This window comes from Haplochromis burtoni, unplaced genomic scaffold (assembly GCF_018398535.1).
Source record: "Haplochromis burtoni strain Fernald_Lab_line unplaced genomic scaffold, NCSU_Asbu1 Contig_125, whole genome shotgun sequence".
Taxonomy (NCBI): domain Eukaryota; kingdom Metazoa; phylum Chordata; class Actinopteri; order Cichliformes; family Cichlidae; genus Haplochromis; species Haplochromis burtoni.
This window is the reverse complement of record NW_024582486.1, coordinates 1662410-1689021: the sequence shown is the minus strand read 5'-3', so window position 1 is coordinate 1689021 and position 26612 is coordinate 1662410. Positions and strand designations below refer to the sequence as shown.

General features: G+C 40.2%; 1 protein-coding gene across 5 annotated transcripts in view; it reads left to right on the top strand.

Moving 5' to 3' along the window:
- The window catches only part of arhgap9 (Rho GTPase activating protein 9), a 44018-nt gene that overhangs the window by 8171 nt on the left and 9235 nt on the right, over positions 1-26612 (top strand). For 3 of the 5 annotated variants that reach the window (XM_005929699.3, XM_005929696.3, XM_042224007.1), the window contains exons 2-13: positions 3805-4135; positions 6202-6400; positions 6557-6951; positions 14249-14500; positions 16219-16308; positions 20320-20385; positions 22304-22447; positions 22609-22707; positions 23591-23652; positions 23767-23854; positions 24584-24679; positions 25158-25256. In XM_005929699.3, coding sequence (XP_005929761.1) covers positions 3914-4135; positions 6202-6400; positions 6557-6951; positions 14249-14500; positions 16219-16308; positions 20320-20385; positions 22304-22447; positions 22609-22707; positions 23591-23652; positions 23767-23854; positions 24584-24679; positions 25158-25256 — 1812 coding nt within the window. In that variant the 5' untranslated portion in view covers positions 3805-3913. Of the gene's footprint in view, positions 1-3804; positions 4136-6201; positions 6401-6556; positions 6952-8367; positions 12918-14248; positions 14501-16218; positions 16309-20319; positions 20386-22303; positions 22448-22608; positions 22708-23590; positions 23653-23766; positions 23855-24583; positions 24680-25157; positions 25257-26612 lie in introns of those variants that run through there. The other 2 variants (XM_005929698.3, XM_042224008.1) reach the window with 2 other exon arrangements.

The following is a 26612-nucleotide window of genomic DNA, read 5'->3' as shown; positions in this document are numbered from 1 at the left end:
ATACACGGAAAAAGGTTATGCCTCTTAATTTTTATTGTACGTTGTATGTTTAAGGCTTATCAGATGTGTGGCTCTGAACATCGAGTGAGCTGGTGATGTTGTTGATGTAAACAAACTCTTACTTCAGGACCACGGTGAGTCTCTCCTGCTCTCTTTCCCTCTCTCTGGCTGTTTCGCATGCATGCACAAATTGTATACTTTCCACTCCTTCAACTCACTTTGACTTGCATGCACACAGAGTCTGAGTTAAAGTGGAAACACTCAAGCAAAGGCAGACAGACAAATGCAGCATTCACTGAGTTTTTCTCCCTCCTCACTTATTTTCATCTATTTTTATTTCGTTCCTAAATTCCTTCATATTTGGTTGTTGATACCGCGTCATAATCCCTGAGCCCTCAGTCCCTGGCACAAACCACTCGTGCCTCTCAACAGCCTTGACAGGGTGCCTGTGTCTGTCTCTGACACCATATGGTCTTCACTGTTTTGTTTGGGCGAATGACGCCAGTGCCCGCTCTGCTGCTATGTGACCTGCAAATAGACACTCTGGTCTTATTTTCTTTTTGTAGATGCTGACGTGAGATCTTAAATATTTTTATTTTGCTATTGGTGAAAAAATTCTGAAATTTTACTGAGATTGTAACCCTTTTTTGGATTATTTCAGTAAATAGCCGATGTGAATAATACACAGTGACGGTAATTAAAATGTTGAGTCATGGAATTATAAAGAATTTGCTGAGATACTTTGTCTCCACTTTGAAAACTGTCTTAGCTGTCGCCCTTTGGGAGAGTCATACTGAAATCCAGATTAATACAACCAAGGACTTTAACCCTGCAGTAGCAGCCTAATTTGCACACAGTATAATAAACCATGCAGGCTCTGTTGTAGCAGCGTGTGGATAGTCTAGTCTGCTTTTCCTTTACTTTATTTTTTGATGTCTTCTTATCAGTTAGTAATTTCAAAGAGTAAAGACAGGAAAAGGCAAACAGGTGTGCAGAAGCGTCATTAAAGCTCTTCCTGTTTGTGTGTGGAGAAGAGCACATCCTGGACCCTCTATATGATTACTGTTTGTTTTTATCTTCTTTTTTACGCCAAGGGTAAGTTGTAATTTTGGCTTATGTAAATAGCAAATTACACATTACCGAAGCCGTGCAGCAAGATTGTTAAGCCTAAAAACAACTACCACTCTCTGCTTAGTTTTGTGTAATTACTGCATCTAACGGTGCTGCGCTCCAGTCTCGTTGTCAGTGCAACTCATCAGCACTTGCATGAAACGTAGCAGTTGTTTGGCCGTTAGATTTTACAAACTGTAACTAAAACTCCCAGTGATATGGCAAGTCAGAAAAACAAATGGCAAGATGGAAAGGATATGACCCAAACTGTGGTTGAACCTTGCTGCGTGCATGCTGTTTCCTGTTTGCTTGCTTGCCTCGTGCCTCTGACTTCTGCCTCTGTCCCTCCTGAACTTAGCTGCACTTTTAAATAGTGCAGCTAAGTTTTGTCCTTAAAACTGTCTTACTTGTGGCACAGATTCAACAAGGTGAAAACATTCCTCTGAGATCTTGGTCCATATCAATGCGATAGCATCACACAGTTGCTGCAGATTTGTCATCAAAATTACTCAGGTAGACTGTGGTGTTTAAACAATGACTGGTTGGTATTAGGGGCCCCAATATCCCCCACACTATCACACTACCACCAACAGCCTAAATCACTGGTACAATCAGGAAAGCCAACATGATTTGTAGCCTCAGTTTCCTCTTGTTAACCTACATCCAGTGTGGTCTTCTGCTGCTGTATCCCATCTGCTTCTAACTTCAATATTTTGTGTATTCTGAAAGATCTCTTCTACATACTTTGGTTGCAGTCAGCAGGTGTTTGAGCTATTGTTGCCTTCTTATATGCTTAAAGCAGTCTGGACATCCTCCCTTGGCATCAACAAAGTATTGTCACCTAGAGAACTGTAGCTCACTGGGTATTTTCTATTTTCCTAACCATTTTCTGTAAACACTAGAGATGGTCTCAATAAATCAGCAGTTTCTGAAACACTCGGATCAGCCCATCTTCCACGCTCAAAGTCCTTTAAATCACTTCCTGATCCTCCGTCATCCTCATTTAAAAATTAAGGAGGTCATCTTTACCATGTGTGTATGCTTAAATGCATTTTGCTGCCATGTTATTGGCTTATCATATATTTCAGTTGAACAGGCGTACCTAAAGAAGTGGTCGGTGAGTGAATATTAACAACAGCTATGATTTATTTTTCAGCTTGTAAATACAGTAAAACTCTATTTTTCAGCAATTCTCATCTCTTGTATTGCACTTTTCATAAAATGTTTCATATAGTTAAAAGAAAATCAATTTGAAAGTGTGCAAAATAGTTTTATGTGATCATTGATGCGTAATAGCTACTTCGCAATTTAAATTGCTTCCCATTTTTCTAATGTGCAAAAGGGACGTTAGCCGATGTCTCTTTAGTTATTCTATTCATAACGTGGTATGGCTTTTATTCAGATTCATTACATTTTGATGAAATGCTCCTGTGTGCCTTCCAGTGCACTTCCTGCTAGTGTTAGCCAGACTGTCTTCCAGGCAGGCAGTTCTTCCACCCATATGCTGTTACAGACGGGTTTTACTGCAATTCTCTATAGCCGTGGGGGGTTACATATTCTTTCCCGTGCTTTAATAACAGTCGGATTATCAAGGTTCAGCCAGCTATCCCTGGCCGCCCTCACATCAGCTCACAGCTCTGTTAAGCTTCTTCCATTCCTCTACTACTCTGGTTTTATTATTTTCTCACCTAGCTCTAACAATGTGGTCTTGTTGTATCATTTGGCTTATCCCCAGCTTCCAGACCTTTTCCTTTCTCTTGTCTTGTCCAGCATCCCTGGACTCTCCCATCCTCAGTGACGTGAGGTACAGCAGGTCTGACTGTTGCTACGTAGCTCGGGATGTTCCCCTTCTGTTCATGCTCGTGTGTTTGCAGATTTGCTTGTAGGGATGGTGGGTGTATTTACTGTCAGTGTGTGAGGCTGTATTTCTATGTGTCTGGCAGAAAGTTAGATGTTCTCTTATGTAAGCGGGTCTTGGCTGCATAAAGCAAGGGTTTAGCTTAGGGATGCTGGCTCAGGTGGAGAGATGGAGACAGATGCTATTTTAGGTATACTGCGCTCCTTACATCTTCCATACGCATGAGCTATTCACTCACATGGGTCTCTTCTAACAGGATGAAAGGACAATAGAAAAGTGGTGCACTGTGGTTGTGTACAAATATCAGCACTTCGTCCTCCTGCTTGTCTACTAAATATAGCAAAATAGGAAGTGGGAAAGAAAAGTTTATTTTATTCATTTGTGAATGTTATTGCAGTGATCCATGCCGTCACTGAGCTATTTTTGTGCAGTTGGTGGATTATTAAAAGCCAGTTGTTAGTAAATGAAAAAATGCAATAAATGCCTAAAGATCAAAATAAAGTCTTGCTTAATGTAAGGACCAATGCAAATTCCAAAATATAAAAATATAAATTTTACATTGATGTAAAACAGAAAAGACAATTGGATGAGATGACTTGAAAGAGAAATTTCACAAAGAGAAAAACCCTGCCAACTCTAAAATAGAGATATTTTTTATAGCTTGGTGATTTTCAACAGCTTAATGCAGACTTCCATTTTTAGCTCTGAAAGGATTCAGATTTGCTCTCTTTGAACCTGCACAGCACCAGGTGACATTTCTACATTGTTCTCTCACAGCTGTGGTAATCTCTCCCTCTCTCTCACACTGTGTTTGTCTGTCCATGTGCCTGTTTCAGAGCATGGCAAAGTCCTGGCTCCTGTCTTGCCTACCCTGCACTGTCCCAACTCAAATCACAGATCAGCATACTTCCAGCAAAGCTTGCTGAACAGGACTGTGGGAAAGCCATGCTCTCTGGTTCTTGGCGGCGCTCTTTTGGTCATCAGCAGCCTGCTGCAGGATCTGTAGTGAACAGCAGGGGGATGACGGTGTGTGGAGTCCCCAGTGGTACAGTGGTCCTCGAGGCCCAGTATGACTACAGCTACCGTGGAGCAGACGGACGGCAGGTTTGCATACGGGAAGGTGAACGCTTCATTCTCCTGAAGAAGACGAACGCTGATTGGTGGCAGGTGAGAATTTTTTTTTTCATTTTCTCTGTCTTTTGCGTCAGTGGACTCATAAATGTATAAATAGAGCAACATACTGTAGGTTTCTGAGAAGGATAAATTCATATTTTACTAGAAGCCTTAGAAGATGTTGCAGGGCTAAAAAAGGATGTCAACACATAAGTGACAAAGACTTCCTTCCTTTACAGTAGAAAGAAACATGTTTACAGCCCGATACAGAAACAGATTGGGTCTCTCACTTATATGGTCCTATTGAACACATTTGCATGAGGTTATTTTGTTACAACTCATTCTTTCAAACTTTAGTAAGCCTTAACATTAGGGTGTCTTGATGCATACTCAATCATCCAGGTAGGTAAATCCCAAAAGGTTGATTCTGTTCATCTGGATGTAGCATTTTCAGTGGGAGAAACGTTTCGTCACTCATCCAGGTGACTTCTTCAGTCTCAGCTGACTGCAGGTTTCCCCAAGCCTGTAAAGATTAAACATATTTAGCATTAATTAGCATACATGTCTGTCTCTAGTGATGCACCTTAACCATGAACTGATGCATACACTTTAATGGAAAAGTGTGTGATAGACACGCTGGACCACTGTGTGGATATCATGCATTGGCTGCCTTAAATGTGAAACGGACACGCATGCTTACGTTACAGTACCATCAGGGAGAGATTATATATTTAAATCCAACAAGTCGCTCGTGACCAAGGTGGGCATGAAGGACATTCCAGGCTCCTTTTATGCTAGAAACGATTAAACTAGATGTCTGATAAAATATGACATCCACACAGTGGACCAGTTACACTCTTTGCTGTGATATCCTGTGATATCGGATTGAATGACAACACTCTAGCCAATGTTGAAACTTTAGAAACCAGTGGGGGGCATCATAGTCCTATGTCCATCTTTCATATACATAACAATAATATTTTTACAATAAAAACAAATTTTAATGAGTAACTTTACATTGTGGGCACTGTGTATCTAGAACTGCCTCAAAATAAACTGCCGGTAGGTTAAATTCAATCCTGACTTCTGTCCAAATTGTGAAATTTGTTTAGTTTAAGAAATAGCAACAATGGCAGGCCTGTCCTATATTGTACAACTACAATAGATTTACATGTAAAACGTTGCACCACAGTCTAGCGGCTTTTCTCCTTTTAGCTATTTTGTGCCTGTATGTCTCCTTTCTCCTCCATCTTCCTGTCTGTGACCTAGAAATCAGTCTTGGTATGCCGTGTTGAAGGATGTCTCTGTTCGTAAAATGAACCCAGAAGATTGAGGGCCGAGGAGAAAGGAGGCCTGCCAGAGGAGCTATGGCGGAGGATACAACTTTAGTGTTTTTACCTTTTGTGCATAAAAAGATACAGTTGATGATGGGCTACAAAATACGGCTCATTTGTATTCATGCTTTAGTTATTTAAGGTGCTTAACTCCAAGATCAAAGTTGTGTCCGTGTGTGTGTTTCTTAAAAAAGGTATGCTTTGTCACATTGGGTTACATTGTGAATTTAAAAGTAGCTCTAAATATTTAAATGGTCATCTGTTGCATAAAATACAGCAGTAGACTGGAACACAACAGTGAGCCGACGATGAATGAACGATGTACACATGTATTTAACTGACACCACGATGACTTCAAAGCACGGATGAAAACGCACACTCAACACAGAAAAGCCCCAGCCGGCCACATGATTCAAACCGAGAACCTCCTCTCTATGAGGCAAGAGTACTCACAACTGTAACGCACATCCGGTCACATCAAAGGAACAAATACTGCACACTAGCTATTCAGATGTAACTCTTACACTGGAAAAACTACTCAGTTAATGTTCACTTTAGCCACTGAGCTCATTAAATGATGTGGGCTGAGAAAAAGGATGTTATTTTTTTAAAAAGGAAGTTGCGGGTATACTCGTTGCATGTGCTTGATGTCAAAATGAGCTGTATCATTAAACATTTCCGCAACCCCTTCAGCCTTCAGCTGTTTGTTGCCGCTTGGTTGGACTGAAAGCATTTATGTAGCAGAAAAGAGAGAAAGCCTTTGGAATTCTGTTTGTTCTCTGACAGGTGCGGAGGATCGGGGCAGCCAGTAAAGCAAAGCCGCTGTATGTTCCTGCCACGTATGTGACCGAGGTACCTATCGCGCCCATGCCCTCCCCTCAGCGGCTGACTGCAACTGCCTCACTGAACACCAACTTTAGGATACTGCCGCGAGTGTCACTGTCTCCCAGCGCAACCGGAGCTACAAATAATGAACAGCGCCAAGGTAAAGTGCAAGTTAAAGTATGTCAGAGGCAGTTACTAAAATTACCTGTGGTTGAGGCTTTTTAGTTACAAAGCTGGCTGTGTTGCTTTTGCACTTACAGACAAATAAGTTTAGAACAAATGTGGAAGTATTCGTTTTTTTCATCTTCTCCTGCAGTGAACAAACTCCTCTATCACTCCATGGAAAACCTCAACTCCAACAGTGTCTTCCAAGGTCTGAAAAACAACACCAGCGTGGATAGAGGTCACTTCCCAACTTTGCCCCTTTCTGGATTCACCTTTGCTTCCAACTCACCCACCTCCTCATCAGGCCACCTTATGGTCCCTGGGTCTCAAGCTACTTCCACAGCAGAAACAGCACCTACAAATTCCAGGGTAGTTCCCACAATCACCCGGAGCCAGAGCTCAAACAACCTGCCTGAAAACCTGATGGAGAATCCGTATGATGAGGTGGGCGGTGGCTTCAGCAGTCGCACAAACCACAGGATTCCCAAGAAGTCTTGTAGCCAATGGGACGTAGCAGGAGCTTCAGGCAAGAACAACCATCTGCAGGTGGGTCGAGTCAAAAAACCCAACAAAAAAGAAAAGGCGAAGACTTTTGCAGCACTGTATTTGCGACTAGTTTGTCTGCTACAGTGGGGCAAAAAAGTATTTAGTCAGCCACCGATTGTGCAAGTTCCCCCACTTAAAATGATGACAGAGGTCAGTAATTTGCACCAGAGGTACACTTCAACTGTGAGAGACAGAATGTGAAAAAAAAATCCATGAATCCACATGGTAGGATTTGTAAAGAATTTATTCGTAAATCAGGGTGGAAAATAAGTATTTGGTCACCTCAAACAAGGAAAATCTCTGGCTCTCACAGACCTGTAACGTCTTCTGTAAGAAGCTTTTCTGTCCCCCACTCGTTACTGTATGAATGGCACCTGTTTGAACTCATCATCTGTAAAAAGCACCTGTCTTTACACTTAGTGACAGTTTCATAAATCCTGGCAGCAAAGATGGTAATATCAATATATAGACAGGGGTGCACATAAGTGGTCCGCAGGTGCGCATTCGCTGTCAAAATAAAAGACGCGCACAAGATAAGAAGTTGCAACGCGTGTTTGCGTACATAAGATTTTCTGGAGGAGGACAGACATTTGTTTAGAACTCTTAAAGATGTCGAAGAAGCTCCTTTAAGCAATTACTTTGGTTTCCTCCACCTCCAAAGAAATGTCAGAAGGAGTCCGAACCACAAAAGAAGCCGTATTCTCGGAAAAGTGGTTGCAGGAGGTGAGCTGGCTTCAAACAAATGATGAACGCACAGAGATGTGGTGCAGAATTGCCGTGAAAATCCCACTCTAGCGGACAAAAACAGTGCCTTTTATATGACGCAAACGCGCGTTGCAACTTCTTATCTGGTGCGCGTCTTTTATTTTGACAGCGAATGCGCACCTGCGGCCCACTTATGTGCACCCTGAATAAGATTAAACATTAGTTTTTTGCCTTTGGTGTTGAAGGAAATGTTTTTTCTCTCATCTTTCTGTCACCAAGTTTGACTGTATTAGTATATATTAGTAGTTTTTGGCCTTTGCTGTAGTTTTGTTTAGATTTATTTGACTGGGGTTTTTTAGACACTTTGGGCCCTGTGAGATTGATACACAGTGGACAAAACAGGAAACAAAGTACAACCTGTAATGATAGTCAGCGGTCTCCCAACCTTTTTGCGCCACGACCGGTTTATGCCCGACAATATTTTCACGACCGGCCTTTAAGGTGTCGCGGATAAATACAACAAAATAAAACCTAGTACCGGTACCGAAAAAAAGAAGATTTATTCATAACACACGTGAAAAGACCCAGGAAAACCGAGTTAACGATAAAAACGATAACAAAATAACGCTGAAAACCGATAAAAACCCTGAAAACCATACATTTCACACCTGAGCCTCAACTCTCGCGGCCCGGTACCAAACGACTCACGGACCGGTACCGGTCCGAGGCCCGGGGTCATAGGTGACATTTGGTACTCATCTACTCAGACTTCTGAACCTCTACTCAAGTTTTTTTTTAAATGATGAATGCTTGTTTAAAAAAATCACGTATTTAACTTTGACAGACATTTAATTTCCACAGCACTGTACGTTTCTGAAAAGCAGTCCACATGACGTTTGTATAAGTTTGCCAAAAAGAAGGTCGAGGCAACAAAACGGATAAATCAAGCACTCTGTCAGCAAACAGTTAAACTTAAAGGCAGCAGTTCTTTAAATCTGATAGCCCACAGCTAGCTGTTGGACAGTTTTCACTTATCATCCTCATACTTCTGGATTAAACAGTGAAGGTAAATGATGGAAAACATGGCAGTCAAAATCCATCACATGCAACTCAGATTGAATGAAATGATGTAATTTTAAACTCCTGTCATTGGCAAAGTCTTTAATCTCATGCAAAGGTCATATCTCCGTTTAATTGGTGATTCTAAATGGGTCATAGGTAAATGTGCGAGCGACTGGTTTTCTGTCTGTCTTGGCCCTGCAACAGGCTGCCAACCTGTCTAGGGTGTACCCTGCCTATCCCTGGGATAGGATCCAGCTATTGCTGTGACTAATCAAGTAAAATTGGAATAAATCAAACACAACAATATAAAAGATTAAAAGACAAATTGTAAGATTTATAGCTGCGTCTGCTACATTCTTTCCATCAAAGTTAAAGACAGCTGGATAAAGTGTAGCAAAGGACAGCATCGGCACCTTTAACTTTGACCCCGTGTATGGAGTAATTACTGATGTCTGTACTGTTGGAATTTTTTTTTTCATTTAGCTGAATTCATCTGATAAAATATATGATTTGAATATTAGTAGAAGCAAACAACTACAGGAATACCACAGGACGATAAAAATAGAAAAATCCTAATGCGTCTTTTTTGAATCCCACATAATGATTAAGATCAGCTGTGGCTGGTTTTTATTTATATTAGTGTTTGACCTTAATAATCCTCCTAGAGCAGCAATCAAGTTGTGGTGACGCCAGAGCTTCCCAGTGTTACATCAGAAGGTATTACACAAGGCCTTGTTGGTGAGACAAATACTCAAGGTTATTCTTCTGCAAGTGGGAAACTCCCACAGCTTAGCATCCCAACTGTCTGTCCAAATAGACTTTTCCTCCGACTGAACCGTGCTTCCACAAGACACTTGTAACTGTGGGTACATGTGATCTCAGTGGAAATGACAGTCTTCCCTTTTTTTGTTTTTTATCTCCAATCTCTCTTCCAGCCAGTCTGTCTCCGTGTCTATTCCTCTCACTCTCTGAGGACCATGTTCTTTCGAGCCTTTAATACCAGTAAGCAGGATTATTGCAGCCACACTCAGGTCATAACTCCCTGTTTATCAACCAGAAAACACTCTCTAACCACACATTCCTGCCAGGCCTTCATGTAAGTGCTGCCACAGTGATGATGAATTTCAGCTTAATTTATCTTTTTGTCCTGCACGGGCGAAAAATCTGTTTAAACAGTATTTTTATGGTAATTTGTTTGAGCCATTAGATATTGCTTCATTACAAACCACAAGATAATTACTGTGATTGATTGTTGTACATGGTGTTCAAAAGCAATTGGCATTGATATGGTGCCATAATGCTTTCCACATGTATGTAAAGGCTTTCCAGAGACTTGTGGAATGTGCCTGCAAGCCTTTGAAGTGATGCTGACTCATAAGCTGAAACTCACTGTCACATTTAGCCTATATGTGTTCCATGGTGTTATGGTCAGGGCTCAGCAGAGGTCATTTGCATACGTGGAGAAGCAGTGGGTCAGCAGAGGCAACAATAAGAGATTTCGTATGATGCTACACGCTGGAAAAAATAATGCACATGAGATAAAATAAGATCAAAACTCTGTTATGAGATTGTTCGTCAAATACAACTTACCACATGCAATCATGTGGAAAAGAGCGTTTTCACACCACTCTATGCAGTCCCATGAAAAACTAAGTACGCCCTTTTTCCTTCTATAGGAAATAACAGGGCAAGTAGGAGCCAACTGCTGCTAACCAAATACACTTGATCAGCAAGTGTGAACACCCCTATAAAAAGCAGAACTTCATGGCAATATAATTACAAAACGACTGAAAAATATGGGCGTCTGCAGAAAGGAACATGTTAGCGCAGCTTTGCTTTGCAAACTTGCATCTGATAACCCTACAAGGTTTCTGCATCAGTATACTTTGGAGTGGTGGCCATAATGCACAGTACCACATTTGGTAAAAACTAAAAGCAGCATATCAGCACCAACACTTTATAGCAGGTGTCAAGCATGGCGGTGGAGAGGTGATGATTTGGGTTTATTCTGCAGACACAGGATCTTGCAGTTACTAAGCTGAAGATGAACTCATCTGTTTACCAAAATATGCTCGAGTCAAACGTGAGGCCCTCTGTCTGACAGCTAAAATGTGGCTGAAATTGGCTCATGCAATAGGAAGATGATTTCCAAACACACCAGCAAATCTACAACAACCCCGAAAAGGAAAAGGAGCAATAGTCTGAACACCACATACAGTCATGCACAGCTGCATCATCCACTGTCTAGACTTTTGTACCCACAGAAACTCGACCGTTCAAGCAAAGCGCGGGTGCACAAATTATACCACGTTCCTACATTTAACTGCATTCATAAATTCACATCTGCAACAATTTCCTTCCCGAAACCTTTCCCAGCCGCAGAAACGAACCATCAAAATTAAAATGTTACACAAATTAGTTGCTGCACCAAGCACATTTTTACAACACGTCAGTCCTTATATATTTAGTACAAGTGCTTACTTCTCTTTCATGGTTATGTTATTTTGTGATAGCGTCATAGCGAGCGACCAACTCTTAATATTTGTCCACTGAGTATAACTAGAGATGATGATGAGGAGCTGGTGTAAAATAAAGAGAAAGAGAGAAAGAAATGATGCACAACAGTGTCTTATGTTCAAACAGCTCAACAATATACACTACAGGTGATGTCACTGGTGTGACAGTTTCACTTTAATAGATAAAAACAATGGTTGCAAAACATATTTATGATTAATAACACTGATAACGGCTCTTTTGGGGTAGGGATAGCTCAGTAGGTAGAGTGGTTGCCCCATGATCCACTGAATCCACCGAACTGATCTTGAGGTACCCCTGAGCGAGGTACTGTCCCTCCACACTGTTCTCCAGGCGCCCAATGGCTGCCCACTTTCTTCACTGAGTGAATGGGTTAAATGCAGAGAGGAATTTCCCCACGGGGATCAATAAAGTATACTTTCTTTCTTTTGTGCAGTTTATAAATCAAGCAAGTAGGAGACACGAGAGAGAAATCAATTAGGTCTGATATAACTACTTTTCATTTTAAGGCAAAACAAAATGTCAAAAAGTGTTTTGGGAATATGGGATTGGATTCATGTTGTCTTTATTCTTGATTTTCTTGTTTGAGAATTCATTTACTTGCTGAATACATTTAATGTGCATGTTCAGGCTTCTGCTACAGCACAGGATCACAGTAGTAAAACATGGCTCTGTTTGACTTTGTTAAGAAAGATGTTTTGCTATATCTGCTGAGGTAGACAGAAGTAAGCAGTGGGACAGGAAGCTTCGGGTGACACAAAGGCCCACTACTGCCCCCTGGAGTAAACTACCATCACGTTGCTCATCATACACACCATGCTCCTTCAGTTAATAACTGAAAGGCAGTGTTACGTAACAGGGATCAACCAGCTTGTAAGTCAATCAGTTTCTGAATTATGCTTCAGCTATATTTGATACAAAAATGATCTTTAGTGCTTCAAATTCATTTAACTGGATTTATAGATCTCCTTCTCTTGTAACTGCTTCTTTAGTGCTCTCTGCCAGGGTGAGTGCAGATTATTACAATGGCAGGTCATTCTGTAATAAGAGGATTAATTTTTTTCTGTTTATTGCTTTATATGGGATTTCAGTCTCTTCTTGTCTCTTCTGTATGGGATTTCTGACTGCCTTTGTTGAAGCCACAACAATCTGCTGTTAGTCGTTTCCAGTCTGTGCACTTATTTTTTATTCATACGCCATAGTTGAGTTGTTGAGTAAGAATACTTGAGTAACAATTTGGAGTAAAATGCAGACATTTTAGGCATTAAAAGTTAAATAAGGATGCCTCCAAAAGTCAGTTAACTTCATACTAGTCATGGTAAAAAGAAAGCATACCCTCTTTCATTTCTTTAAGTTCTTTTAAAGGTTTTACATACGAAGACATCATGAAAAAAAAAAGTTTTTACCAGGTCTTAAAATGAGGTAAATGAAGCCTGAGATGATCAACAACGTATGACGTATTGTGCTATGTCATGATTTATAACTAACCCAAAATACAGAAGCAGTGTGTGGGGAAAAAAAACCCATGACTCAGTTGCTTGTGGAACCACTTTTAGCAGCAGTAAGTTGAAGTAGTTGTTTTCTGTATGACTTTATCAGTGTCTCACATGATTTGGAGGAATTTCAGCCGTCGCTTCTTTAGGGCATCGCTTCAGTGTGTTGAGGTTTGTGGGCATTCGTTGTTGCACAGCTCTCTTAAGGTCTCACCACAGCATTTTAATCAGGTTGCGCTCTTGACTTTGACATTCTGACATTCTGTTATAATTTGCTGGTGAGCTTGGGGTCTTCATCCTGTTGACCCAGTCTCGGTGAACATTTAGTTGTTGGACAGATGGCCTCACGTTTGACTCAAGCATGCTTTGGTATTCAGAAGCTTTCATGTCATCTCAGTGACTGCAAGGTGTGAAGGTCCTGTGACTTGAAAACAAGACCAAATGACCATGCCTCCACTACTGTGCTGACAGCTGGTATGAGGTGTTTGATTTTTTCTAAATGTGGCACTTATGTGCATTATGACCAGACGTCTCCAATTTTTGTTTTGTCTGTTCAAAGGACATTGTTGCAGAGGCTTGTGGTTTTATCGGCTGCAGTTGCTCACTGAGGCTTGTAGAGTGTGGAGCTTTGGGGACAATTTGCTGGGACGTGCACCAAGATTGTAGCATTGTTTTAACACTCACCAGAATGCTCCAGACCTTCTTGCCGATGACCACTTAATCAAGTGTGTCTGATTAGCACCACCTATCTGCGACTTATCCTCTTAATTCCTATGAAAACGGGAAGGGTGTGCACACTACTTCTGCATTTTAGTTTAGCTTTTGTTAAAAGAATAATCCCACTCTAATATGTCAGGTTTTGTAATACATCTGAGGTTGTATTTAGAAAATTTTTGAATATTTTTTGTCCTGATATGTAAAACCTGAGAATTTACCATTTTACCTTTAATGTATGGAATGAATGTTAAATGGTAAAGACTTGTGTAGAAAAACAAGAGTAAACAGTGATTGTATGAATGGGTGAATGAGGCAAGTTGTTTAAAGTACTTTGAGTGCTCAGAGTAGAAAAGTGCTACATAGGAACCGTTTACATTACATTCTATTTTTTTCTTACTATTTTATTTTCCATTTGATTAATTTATTTAGTTCATGTTTTTATTAATTTGCATTTTAAATCTTTGCATATTAATCTTTAATTTCATTAGCAGATTTTGGCAGTTTCTGTCTTACATAAAGCATCCTGTGCGATGTGGTACTTGTATATGATCCTCCTGCCAGATAAACTCAACTACTGTACACAATATGTCTGTGAAGGTTGTGTTTTGGTTTGAGGCAGAGTTCCTCAAGTTCCTTCATAATGCAATATTTATTCCTTTCTGAGCAACTTTTACATTTAAATTTCACATTTTTCCTTCTTATACACTTTTCACTTTGGCTCTCTTTCTCTACTTCCTTCCCTCTTATTTTTTCTCCTTTCCCTTGTTATTATTTATACATAAAAGGTTCCAACAGAGTCTTATCTCTCCCAGCTGTCCTGGCAGGACTCTCCACTTTATACTGAAAAGCAGACAGAGAAGCGTCAGTCACAGCCAGAGCCACCTAGCCCCGCTCCAGGTGAGCAGCCTCTTCAGATCTTGGGCCTATGGGAGCAGTACTGTGACGCGACCACAGGCAGATGGTACTATGTCAACAGCATTACCAAAGAAAGGTCCTGGAAACCTCCTCGCCGGGCCCGTGGCCAATATACCAACCAGGTAAAATATCAATCTCAACAGGAAATCCTTCAGTGTTCACTCTTCCTCCCTTAATCCAGTTTCCAGAGTTTAATGAAAGTGTCTTCTCATAAGAGAGACCATAGAAGAGGGTCAGGGTGTACAAATGAAAGAGAATGCTCATGTATATGCTCAAATGGTTTGACTGTATCAGCACTAAAAGGGACCTTTTCATTAAAAAAAGGCTTGGTTGTCATTTTTTCTTTTTACGTAGACAGAGCATTGAAGACACGGCGATCACACATCCATTGCAGGAGAGATCGATACTATACATAGTCTCTCGTTGGCAAAGGGTCACGTTGACCTTAAAATTATCTGGTGTTTTCTTGTGATCCAAAAACTTTCCAGAAGTCCTTTTCCCTATACAGAAGCAGTGGCATTGTGCTGGGTATTTTGAGGGTTTTTTGTTTCTTTTTTTTAAATTATAATTTTACATAGGTTCATAGGTTTATTGTTACATTTGAGTTTCTTGCTCAGTACCTTGGTTAGGATTCTGTGAGTTCCATCGCTTGTTTGCTAGTGTTTCCCTGTGGCATGACCCCAGCATGCCCACCATTGGTTGTTTCCCTGCTGGTAACACATCACTCATCTACATTCATTTATGATACGCACGTTGCGTGGGTATACAGTACAAAGCCCTTAGTGTCTCAAATAAGTGTTCAGCTACTTCCTGTTTTATTTTGTCACCAAAATAAAACGTACTTCTTGGAAAGCACAACTTATGTCTTGTGATTTGCTTTTCGTTTTACTTCCCGTCTCATTATCCTCGATCAGACTCACCTGTTTCTTTTTCCTTCTCGTTAATTCTCTGATTCCTGATTTACCTTGATTTTGTAACATTTTGGGGTCTTCTTGCCTCTGTTTCAGATTTTAGTTTTTGGACTTTAATCAACTAAATAAGCAGCTCGCTTTGTGCTGTTGAACTCTGCCTTTAACTTCTTTAACTTCAACATGACAAGCTCTGCAGAAAATTTTGGTTACATTCATGTTTACTTGTCTCTTCTTGTAGAAATACTATAAGTGAAAAACTGTTTAGTACATGCAGAGTCTCCACAGGTAAACGTGTGTTTCATACTGAAACTGTGCCAGAAACGCTTTCCAGAACTATGCAGTTTTTTCTGAAAGTGAAATGAGGAATTGCACGTTTAATATTAAGCCGCAGCGACTAACTGGTTAGCTTGGAATAATGTACACGAGAAAACAAGAAGAAGCCAAATGACACTGTGAACCTGACTCTGTCTAAATGTAACAAAGTCCACGCACCTTTTTGTTTGTTCACTTTGTGCAGTAAATTAAAAAGAATGTTTATGAGGATTATTTGCTCAGCTGTTTATTGGCTTATTTCCTGGAAATGTCCTTTGTTGTTTCCCTTTAACCAGTCAAGCATTTCACCTTGCATGAAACAGCATTTGCTGTCATTTTTACATTAAATAGTTTCAGTTGTGAAATCTTATCCTCAGCACGTTTATTTTTCAAAATATAGCAAAAGATAAATAAATAAATAAATAAAAATTAGAAAATGCCATTTGCTACTTGGCGTAGAGAGCAGTCCCAACTTTATTACATTTTATTATCCATATTTAAAACTGTGAATGGGTATTTATAATAACATTGGAGGCCAATCTTCTAATATTCATAATAGGTAGTTTAAGAAAGGCCCTTCCTGTTTCATATCATATACTTTTTTGCCCCTTTGGTAGGCCGGTCCAGGACAACCTCAGACGTTACCCAGGGACACCAGCCATCTGTCACTATCCCTTACTGCAGCAGGAAATGGAACAACGCACAGGGTAAGTATACTGTCCTTCTGGGGAGGCAGTAACATCCAAGTATATTGAAGCCATTTCATTTAAAACCTATTAGCTTAATTTATAGTGACACAACTTTGATGCTGCTTGTAATCCTAGAGTAGGTTTGTGAGTTGAGATGCTGAGCAATGAAGAAAATAAATAAATCATTGGGCATGGTCAACAACAATAAACGGTGCTCAGTTGGTACTTCAGGGTTAAAAGTGTGCTAAGAAAATATTCCCCACCCCGTTACACAACCACCGACACCAGTCTGAATCATTGATCCAAGGCTGGATGAGTCACTGCTGATATTTATACTACATTCTGACCTTACTATCTGAATATCACAACAGAAATTAAGACTCATCACACCAGGCAATCTTTTCCAATTCTCTACTGTCCAGATTTGCTGAGCTCATGTAAATTGTTGAGTTTACACAAACTCAGTTTTAGTTTCTTGTTCTTAGCTGACAGGAGTACAGCCTGTTATGGTAGCAGAAGGGGTTGATTTAAGTTTAGCCAATTATGCCTTCATGTTTTGCACTTCTCCGGCTTGTTCCCAGTTACTCGGCTCCTGCTATTTTTAGAAAGCTTCCTGGAAGTCAATTTCTCATCAGTTGCACATGTACATTTTGGATTTGACCATGGACCTCAACTTTGGAATTTGCATGCCCTTATTTAAACATGCAGGTGAATATGTGCAATCGACCAGTGGCCTGTCCAGCACGTACCCTGCCTCTCGGCCTGTGTCAGCAGGGACAGGCTCCAGCAACCCTGCAAATCTGAATTGTTTGAGTGGATGAAAATGGATGGAACCACGGTCTGCCCTACTGACCAGAAAGTGGGTCTCAAACTTCAAAAAGGAAATCCAACTTAAAGCTTTGCTGTTTTAATACTGTGGATGTGATCCACTGAGCATCGCAAATGAGCAACTTCCAGGAAGAAATCCAAAAATAGAGGGAGAGCTGGAATGTGAGGTGCACAGTGAGACATCTATCCAGGGACAGTCAGCCAAATTTAAATCATGTATTATTTTATTAATTGTAGTTTTTTAAAAGCAGAATCACGGAGAATGTGGATTGTATATCATACACACCGCTCTCACCTCTCTCACATGGATATATTATGCGTCAACCAGAATGCACAAGATCAGCATCGTGCTCCAGATTAAAGCAGGCAGCCATAGGCAGCCCCCAAGGTCATAAAAAGGAGATTATATCTTTCTTGTTGTTTCATTGTTACTGACCAAATCTGTCCGTCTATCTAGATATCTGGCTATCTAGTTAGCTGTCTAACTATTTATTACATGCCCTCTCACACCCTTTCTCTCAAATGATGTGTTTCATTGGGCTCAACTCTGAAGGCAATGACAAGCTAACGCCTCTTGATGTGCCGCAAATGAGCACATGCTATTAGGGCCGCACGGAGACAGACAGAAAAGCGTTTTCAACCCAAAACATTACAAAACAGGACTAAATTTAAACCACTCAGTGAAACTTACCATCTGCCTTAAACCACCTCCTGAACTCACAGATGTCGTCAGAGTAAAAACTTTCAGGGCATCATTCATTTCATCTTCATGTTACACACAAGGAGGATTTATACTGTTCAAATGAGGAAGTAACTTTGTTGTCTATAGCAAAGGTTTTTTTTCAGTTTAGGCAACAGATGTCAGTGTCTGAAATTGACATGTTCCCTGGATCTGTGACGACATCTACGTGGTGAAGCAAGGCAAGCAGCCTGATGCAGATTATTAGAGATAAGCATTTTGCATCTAAAGGTTGCGTTGCCTCACTGTTGCGTCAGTGTTTCAAATTTAATGTTGCTCATCAAAAAAATACCCACATGATCAAAGCAGTGATCCCCCCCCCCCCTTCAAGTCAGTTTGAGATGCATACTGTTGACCTATATGTGTCACTTTTTATTCTGGGGTACATATACAACCCAACAGGAACTGCACCCGTGACACGTGTCAATGCATACTGCATGCCGCACAGGTTTATGACCCAGGTGTTAAAAGCCAAGTGGCCCATATTATTTGTTGGCCCAGATCATTCTAAAAGTCTAGTCTTTTAATTTTTAAAAGCCTTTTTAACACAGCTCATCTGTTAAAGACAGAAGCATTACGTGTATTTTTTCTTTTTTCCCCCTAGTACTTTCTAACTACCTTGACAAAAATCTGTAAATGATTAAGACAATTATACACATGACGATTTTCTGAGTCTTGCTTGTAGGGATTTGCTTCTGCGTTGTTTCATGTGAATTCTCTGAGTCAGATGAAATAGTTAATTTGATGACATCACCCTGGGAATTTTGAAAATCCCAGGGTGATGTTTCAGGGTGATGATGGTCGTTTCACTGCTTCATTTTGCAGATACACTCTTTTGCTGTGTCTTCGCAGGTTGCACAAAACATTTTATGAAATGTGATGAATTACTATTGATAAAAACTAGCAGTTACCAAAGTTTTCAGAAGGCAGACCTCAAACATCTCCTCAACAGCACCATCTGTCATGTCACAGATGTCAGATGTGGTCTTGTAAATGTAGTACAGATTACTGAACATTATTGAACATTAATTAAACATTTAGGGTGGTGGATGTCCAGCTACGTCTCAGTGTTCGTTTGTTTGCTTCTGGTTGCGTTTGTAATGCCATGAGTCGCGATGCGAGAAACTGTTTTTTGTAATTATAGTGTTGCATACTGTGTCTGTTTGGCTTGAGGCACATCACGTATCACTTTCAACAGTTCCACTTACTGTTTTAAATTTCTTATTACTTTGTAAAATGTTTAAACAACTGTCAGACTCATACTATAAAGCTATAAGTCCAAATATGCAGAACTAGCAAGAAACCACAGAACTGTGAACTTTTTTACTCTTTGTACTTTTTCATATATAATGGAGAGTTGTTACACATGGTTGTTGCTTCTTGCTGAAAAAGCCACACTCTGATCTTGCAAACAAAAACTGTTGGGCAGCTGTATTTGTGTCAAAGTTAGCAAAGTCCTGGTATGAATATTGAGCTGAGAACACACCTTCCTGTCTGAGCTGTTATAAACGAGGCTGGCTGTATCGCCTGATAAAGCTAGCTTCCCTCTAGAATGGGGAAGTAGTCATGAGCTGAGGCACAAGGGACAGATGAATGGTTTTCACATTTTTACACTCAGGCGAAAGAGCGTCACGGTATGAAAGGACAGAACGCTGAGAGCTTTAACTCGACAGATAAGACACAGAAACACGAGCTGGCCCGGACGGTACAGCTGGATACAGTCATCCAGTCAGAATGAGCACCTACGCTGTGAGTTACTTTTCTGTGTGTTCTACATTCTACTGTTGGAGCTTTGGCAGCTCATGTGAAGTTACCCAATTGTCGATCGTGGCGATATCACTTACTCATATTATCCTAATGAGAGGTGATGGTTCTGATTTTGTTATACTCACAAAAAGCACATTTGACTGTGTTTTTTTTGGGTCGGTGTGAACCCCGTTCAGTATCTAGGAGCCTTTGTGTCTGAGTTAAATGAGTGCTACACGATTAACGTGTAACTCTTACTGAGTAATATCTGCCTCTTATTAACGTAAAATGAACAGGGACACGTGTGCCTGTAAATACGTCTGAGCAGCGATAGTAAAAAAAGCATTTATGTGTTTTATCTGGCAGGATGTGAGCAGGGCAGAGGAAAATAGTTTGAGTGCGGTTAGATGAGTGTTGCCCTGGGTTCATTTGTACAGTTAACTGAACGATCGTATCGGTATCCTGTTTTTTAACATGGGTGTGATATTTGCCCAAACTGCTGGTTGCCTCTCTTCAATAGTGACAAGTACAGTTTTCTCAGTTTTTACATTTTCGCTATTAATTCTTAATTTGATCATTCTCTGCAGAAAATAAAATGGGCTGTTATTTTATTTGAAATTAAATATATATGTATACATATGGTAACTATACTAATCCACCTTTGTCTTCTTGCCTCCCTCTATCTCGCTCCTTTCTCTCCTTGTGTTTCTCGTTAGCTGTCACCTGATTTCCTCTTTGGCAGCCACCGGAGAAATGCTGACAATGGCTGGCAGATGAAACAGGTAAAACTTCTCTCTACCTGCTGCACTCACCAGAGGGTATCTAATGCATTTCACCTTGACTTTCACATTATAAAACAAGTCAAAGACTAAAGCGCCCTTTACTTGCTTTACATACTCTCCCTGCACAACAGGATGCATTTGGTTAACAAAATGGGACATCATAGAACTTTTGGTGACTTTGTCTCCCATCTCGACTTTGTCACTTTGTGAGATAAAATCCTGCTTCATGGTTTGCGTGCATACAGCATCTGCTTGGCCTGACTCTTCGTCTTTAGAAGAAACCTTTAGATGACAGCCCTTCCTTGCCTTGTGCTTTTCCTTTGCAGGCCCGACTGTTAACATATTCCTGAGCATTTTGTCAGCGTTTTAAGGGCTTTTGGTGGAGGGTGTTTTCCTCATGAAAATCAATGAACTCAAGTCATTAGATTTGCAAAAAGTGCATCTGAGCTGTATTACTGTAGAATATATTAAAGTTATTGCCAGCTATGCTCTTTAGATTCTCAGAGATCAGCATTTATGCATATTAAGGTGGCGAAATAGCAATTCTTGGTGTAAAAAGAAAAGCTGTTACCCAAGCAGGTCTTACTGCAACATGTTGCATCACAGTGGGGTGTGGGTGCACTTGGTTTAAAGCCCTTTTAAAGGCCTACTCTTAGCAAAGGAGCAGATTTGGCTCTTAGTGCTAATCCTCCACATGAGGAGATGGCAAACATTAGGAGGGATATTTAGTCTGATTGTTGGAACTAGGTTACATGGATTGGGAAGTAAACTCAATTGTGGCTTTTGCTGCATGAAAAGTTAAAGTAGTGTGAATTTGTGCATCCGTTGTTTTTGTAGACACAAGGGATTGTAAGCCTCAGCAGTTTGTCTGTTAAGTGCAGAGGCACGTATTGTGCCTCATTGTGTCTCTGGCAAACTCATTTGTCCCCATCTGTGTAAAAAGTTCAGTGTGGATGCTCATTGTGTTGGAGTGCTGTGTAAATATAGAAATGTGTATGTGACACTGTTGTGCAAGTAGAGCTACTGCTACGTTGTTCTTCCTCAGTTGATTAAACTATATACAATTTAATTCTGACCTCAACCTAACACAACAGAGAGAACTGAGAGTCAAAGGCTAAACCTCTCAGAGAGCTGATGCTGGGATACATCCGTATAATTTGCTGCTGCAGAGTGAGGTGAAGGATATGCAAATGGACAAATGATAGCAATAAAATATCTATTTTACATCTTTTTATAGACTTTTATGCATGTCTGTCAGAGAAAAGTACAAAGATCAGAATCGTTATCTTGACAAAATATATTTGTCAACAAGGCCACTGTGGGTGCCAGCCCAGCTCACAGGTTGAATGGGTTAAATGCAGCCGTGCGACCCTAACCTGACACCCGTTGCTGCGTGTCTGTCCAAACTCTTTGTTTCTCTCCCTGCATTTCTGTCTGTTCTTCACTGTGCTTCAAATAAACGCGAAAAAGCCCCCCATAAAACAAGCCCACTGCAGCAAAATTGACTTGAATTACTACTTTCAGTGTCAGTATGGTTAAACTTTAAAGGTGAAGACCCAATAAAGAGATATCTTTATCATAGCACCTATGAACAGTGAAGATCAGAAGTGTGATGAAGCAGGCTGACTGACTGCGACTCCAGGCTTTGTGTGGCTGATGTTTTTCTGTTTTATTTAAACTACTAAGCATTAATAAAGAGTCATAGTTGACCTTTGAAAAGCCCTTCAGGGCCTTTGTACTATTGTACTGTGGTTGCACATTCAGTTATTCATAACTACACAAGTATATCAGCTCTCAGAGGCTTTAAGTACACCATTTACAGATGTGAAAAAAATAAAATAATAGTTCAGCAAATTGCTCTTTCCTTTGGTTGTATGTTCCACCCTTTCACAACTCTCCTGAACATTTGACCTTGAAGAGCATGCAGCGTGCCGCCTCCTCTGACACCCTGAGCACGATGGCATTTAGTGACACCAGAACCCAGTGCGATGATTCTGCACCCCTGCATGATGTCAAGCAGCAACTCAACCACTCCCAGTCCATGATCCTGCCCGACAACAAGGTATTCGCCTCCCGAGCACACGCTCCACACAAGCTCATAAAGTGTTTTGACAGAGAGAAAGAGGAAACGGAGATACCCGTCAACAAATAGTTATCGCACAAAACATATGCACATACACAAACGGACAGCTGAGCAGATGACCACTGCTTCCTGTTTTTCAGCTGGTCCAGCAGTGCAGAGATTACTCCCGCAATGTGACCAACATCGTTGTGGAGCCTCCGTCTCCTGCGAGCTCGCCGGACAGTGATGGCTGCACACCGGTGAGAAAACTCCACCTGTTAATTTAAAGCTGAAGTGAAAGCATATTTCCATATATATATTTATATTTTTTTAAGGACTTGGAGAACGTGCTACTAGTTGCTTCTCTCAGCGCAGCAAGCGCTGAAGTTTTGGCTTTCACAGGACAACGAGGCTCTAAAAAATCCAGCACTGTCAGCCAAATAATTCTTCCTAAAGCATAAAACTGCAATGCTTATTTTCTAATAATAACAGGTTGATTTTTTAAAAAGTGGTTCTCCATAACGCATTCCTTTGTGTGCCTTAATGACAATCAACCTTTTCTTTTACTGCATGTGAGGTAGCTGGAGGTTATCCCAGCCATCATAGTGTGAGGGGTGGGGTGCACCCTGTACACATCAGGTGCATGTGCTCTTATTTGCAGGTGTTCTCTTGGTTTACTAACATGTTTCTCATAAAACAGAGCAATTCTAATTTTTGAGTATTATTTTTTTTCTACCACAGTTCATTTGCAGAAGAAGTTTAGGTTTGTAGGTCATCACTGCTTTTATACGCATACCATATGAGCCGTAAGTTCATCAATACCAGTAAATTTGTTCTTTTACCTTAAACGGGGCCATACCGCAGTGGGAGATTTTAAAGCATTTCCCCTCCTCCTATTTCTTGAATGATGCAACAGCCAAGTTTAATGCGTTTGCAAAGGATGCTGTAATATTACACAGAGGAAAATCCTGCTGTGGTGCTGTAATGTTAAAATTCAACTTGCCCTCACACACTTCTTTGTGCTCTTTTTTTTATTTACTCCACTCCTGCTTTTTCTGAGCAATGCTGCCAACGTGACACTGTAAATATCTCTGAATACTGCAGATGTTAATGTGCTTTTAAACCCTTTTAATGTGTTTCTAGGAGCTGGAGAAAGCGGGCCTGCTGAACAAGACAAAAATTGCAGAAGGTGGCCGAAAACTGAGGTGAGGCGGCTCTTAGAGAAGATGAAAAAATCATTTTTTAAAATTAATTCAGCAAGTATGATTTTGCTAAGTGAATCCCAGCTTATGAGTACATGCATTCTTGTTGACTTGCAGGAAAAATTGGAGCCCTTCCTGGGTGGTGTTAGTGGGGAACAGTTTGGTTTTCTTCAAGGACCCCAAATCACAGACACCTTCTAGTTGGGTAAGAGCACAGACAGACTCTTTAATTAAGGATTTTAGAAAATGAATACTATTATTAGTTATTGTTTCATAAGAACGCATATGTTGTATTCCTGGGGGTTAAAAAGCTTGTATAACTAGATGAACAAGATATTATAGAGGCCAAATTTTTTGGTGCCTTGGTATATTTTTTTTATGTCCCTAGCCCACCAAAAAGAAGGCCTTTTATTGCTTGTCTAAACCTGGCTTGAGTGCCTGGATGTGGATTTGTTCATGGCATTGTTTGGTGATTCATTCGTTCTTTTTACCATTATTACTTTCTACAAGCACCGGTGGTTTAGGGAACACCAGGAGCACTCCTACTATTGATTTTTCCCAGTTATCCAACACTTATGAATATTTTTTCTGTTTTCTTTAGATGCCAGGATTTTTAAGCCTCCACAGTTGCCATCATGTTTTGGTTTTTCTTATGTTCATCCCATTCTTGTAAAAGCCTGCTCTTTCTAACAGTCATTGGTAGTTGCAGCCTCCTGTGTTAAAGAGCAGTTTTTAATATTTTTGTTCACTATGCTGTTAAAGTTAAAGAGGTCATGCAGACCAGTTACAGGTGTTATATGTGAAGGTTGGTCAGAATGTGACAAAGTAGGGCAATACAGGCTGCACAACAAAATCCAATTTTTAGAAACAAAAAGTGGTCAATTCAGGCAACTGAGTCATGAGAGTAAAAGAAAAATGTGTTTCTTATACGCAGAAACCGGGAAACAGTCGTCCTGAGAGCAGTGTGGATTTAAGAGGAGCAAAACTGCACTGGGCCAACGAGCTGTCCAGCAAGAAGAACGTCTTCAAGGTAAGAAACAAAACCCCCAAAAAGTGAAATAAAGATTGCAAAACCTGCAAGAAACTTTGACAGACCTGTGGTTTCATCCTCTTAAAATCTTTCTCAAGAATTTTTTTTTTCTGTGATCCTGGAAACGAAACACGTCGGTTTCCTTAGCAAAATGTTCCTTTGCGCTGATACACTGGGAATATACACTGGGGCTATTCTGTCAGCAGTGAGGGAAGCGAGAATGGGAAGCTTTCTTTCGCCAGCTCGGTGACCCATTCTGACGAAGAGGAAGCAGTAAAAATATTTTTAAAGAGAAATCTGATAAACTGATGAGCTAATTATAACACTACGGTCAAGCTACTACAACACGTCCAAATAATTAACTTACATGTCAACTTTTGTTAAAGTGGATTCACACAGATGAGTGGGAAAGCCAGTGGAGAGTGGGACAGTGCGTCTGGAGTTAACATGGGTCAAATGTTTTGTTTTGTTTTGTTAGTTGAGGACTGTGACAGGCAACGAGTTTCTTCTGCAGTCAGAGACGGACTCGCTGATCAGAGAGTGGTACAGCACCATCCAGAATGTCATCGACAGGCTGGTGAGAAACACACACTCACTCACAGACACACACAGCTGGACAACACAACCCTGTGGGTTTAAATATTACTGTCAGTATGTCTGTCGTTTGCCTTTAGCTACAATATGCAGGCTGTCGCTCACTTCGCTCATGCATTTGGAAAATTTTACCTGTAAAACTCTGTAAAAGGTTTTAAATAACCTCCTGTGTTTTTTACTTTATTAAACTATGGTGTTGTTTTTTTTATGTTATGCTGTTTAATAAACCCTCTGTCTCATATGAGGACATCAAGGTTTTTAAAGGAAAAAAACCCTGTTGTTCAAAGATGATGGTTAGTTTTTAAACTTTTAAATAGGAGAAAATGAAAATGTATCCCAAGAAAGAAGTCATGCCTGAAGAGGTTAAATACTTCTGTTCCATTTCTAAATGTTGGTCTTTTATGACTTACGTAAAGCACTTAAAAATAATCTTTGTCTTGTAGAAAAGCTTCACTGCGGGAAGTTCTGCAAAAAATGTTTTTTTTTTAATGATTCATGTGTGCTAACATAGTTGTTTCCTTTGAACAATGACTGACTTTCCATTCTGCGTTTAGTAAAATCATCTGTTCTATTTTTGTCGGTGCGTAAATATTTTTCCGTGAGCTTTCTAAAACCTACTTAAGTGGGCTAATACACCTATGTGCAATGTTTTCATGTGTCTGAGCGAACACACAAACTCCAAGTGGTCCCTTGGACCACTGTGAGCAACAGCAGACATGTGCACTGTGGTCACGCCAGCATCGAATCCATCCAAGTTACAGGGTTTATTAAAATAATCAAATTACAGCATTTACATTTATGTTAGACTACTTTTAATTAACTGCTTTAGCCCACTTACAATGAAAATTAAAAAGCAATCTTGTTCATGACCTGTGCAGTATGTTAACACTATTGGAAGCATAAATAACTTGAACTCCAATTTTGAAAACACAACTTTCTTCTTTTATTTTATTTTATTTTATTTTATTTTATTTTATTTTTATAAAGCGCTGACTTGTATTATGAGTCTGTGGTCTGGGAGAGAATCCTGTAACTCTCTGTCTGCAAAATACAGTATATAATAACGAATGTTGGGCAATTAATTATACAGTTACTTCTTCAAAAAAAGTTACTGAGTTTTGCAAACAACAAAGTTTTTTGCAGCTGTTTACCTAAAAATGCAGCCAAGGCATTTTTAAATAAACATTTCAAACTATTTACAGAACAATCAGCTGTTCTGCATCAAATCTGATGCCACACAGATTATTTGTGCCACTCCAAAAAATAATTTGTCCACTATGAGATGAAGGAGAACAACAGCCTGATACCTGCAGGCCTGACAACAGGAGATGTATCACTG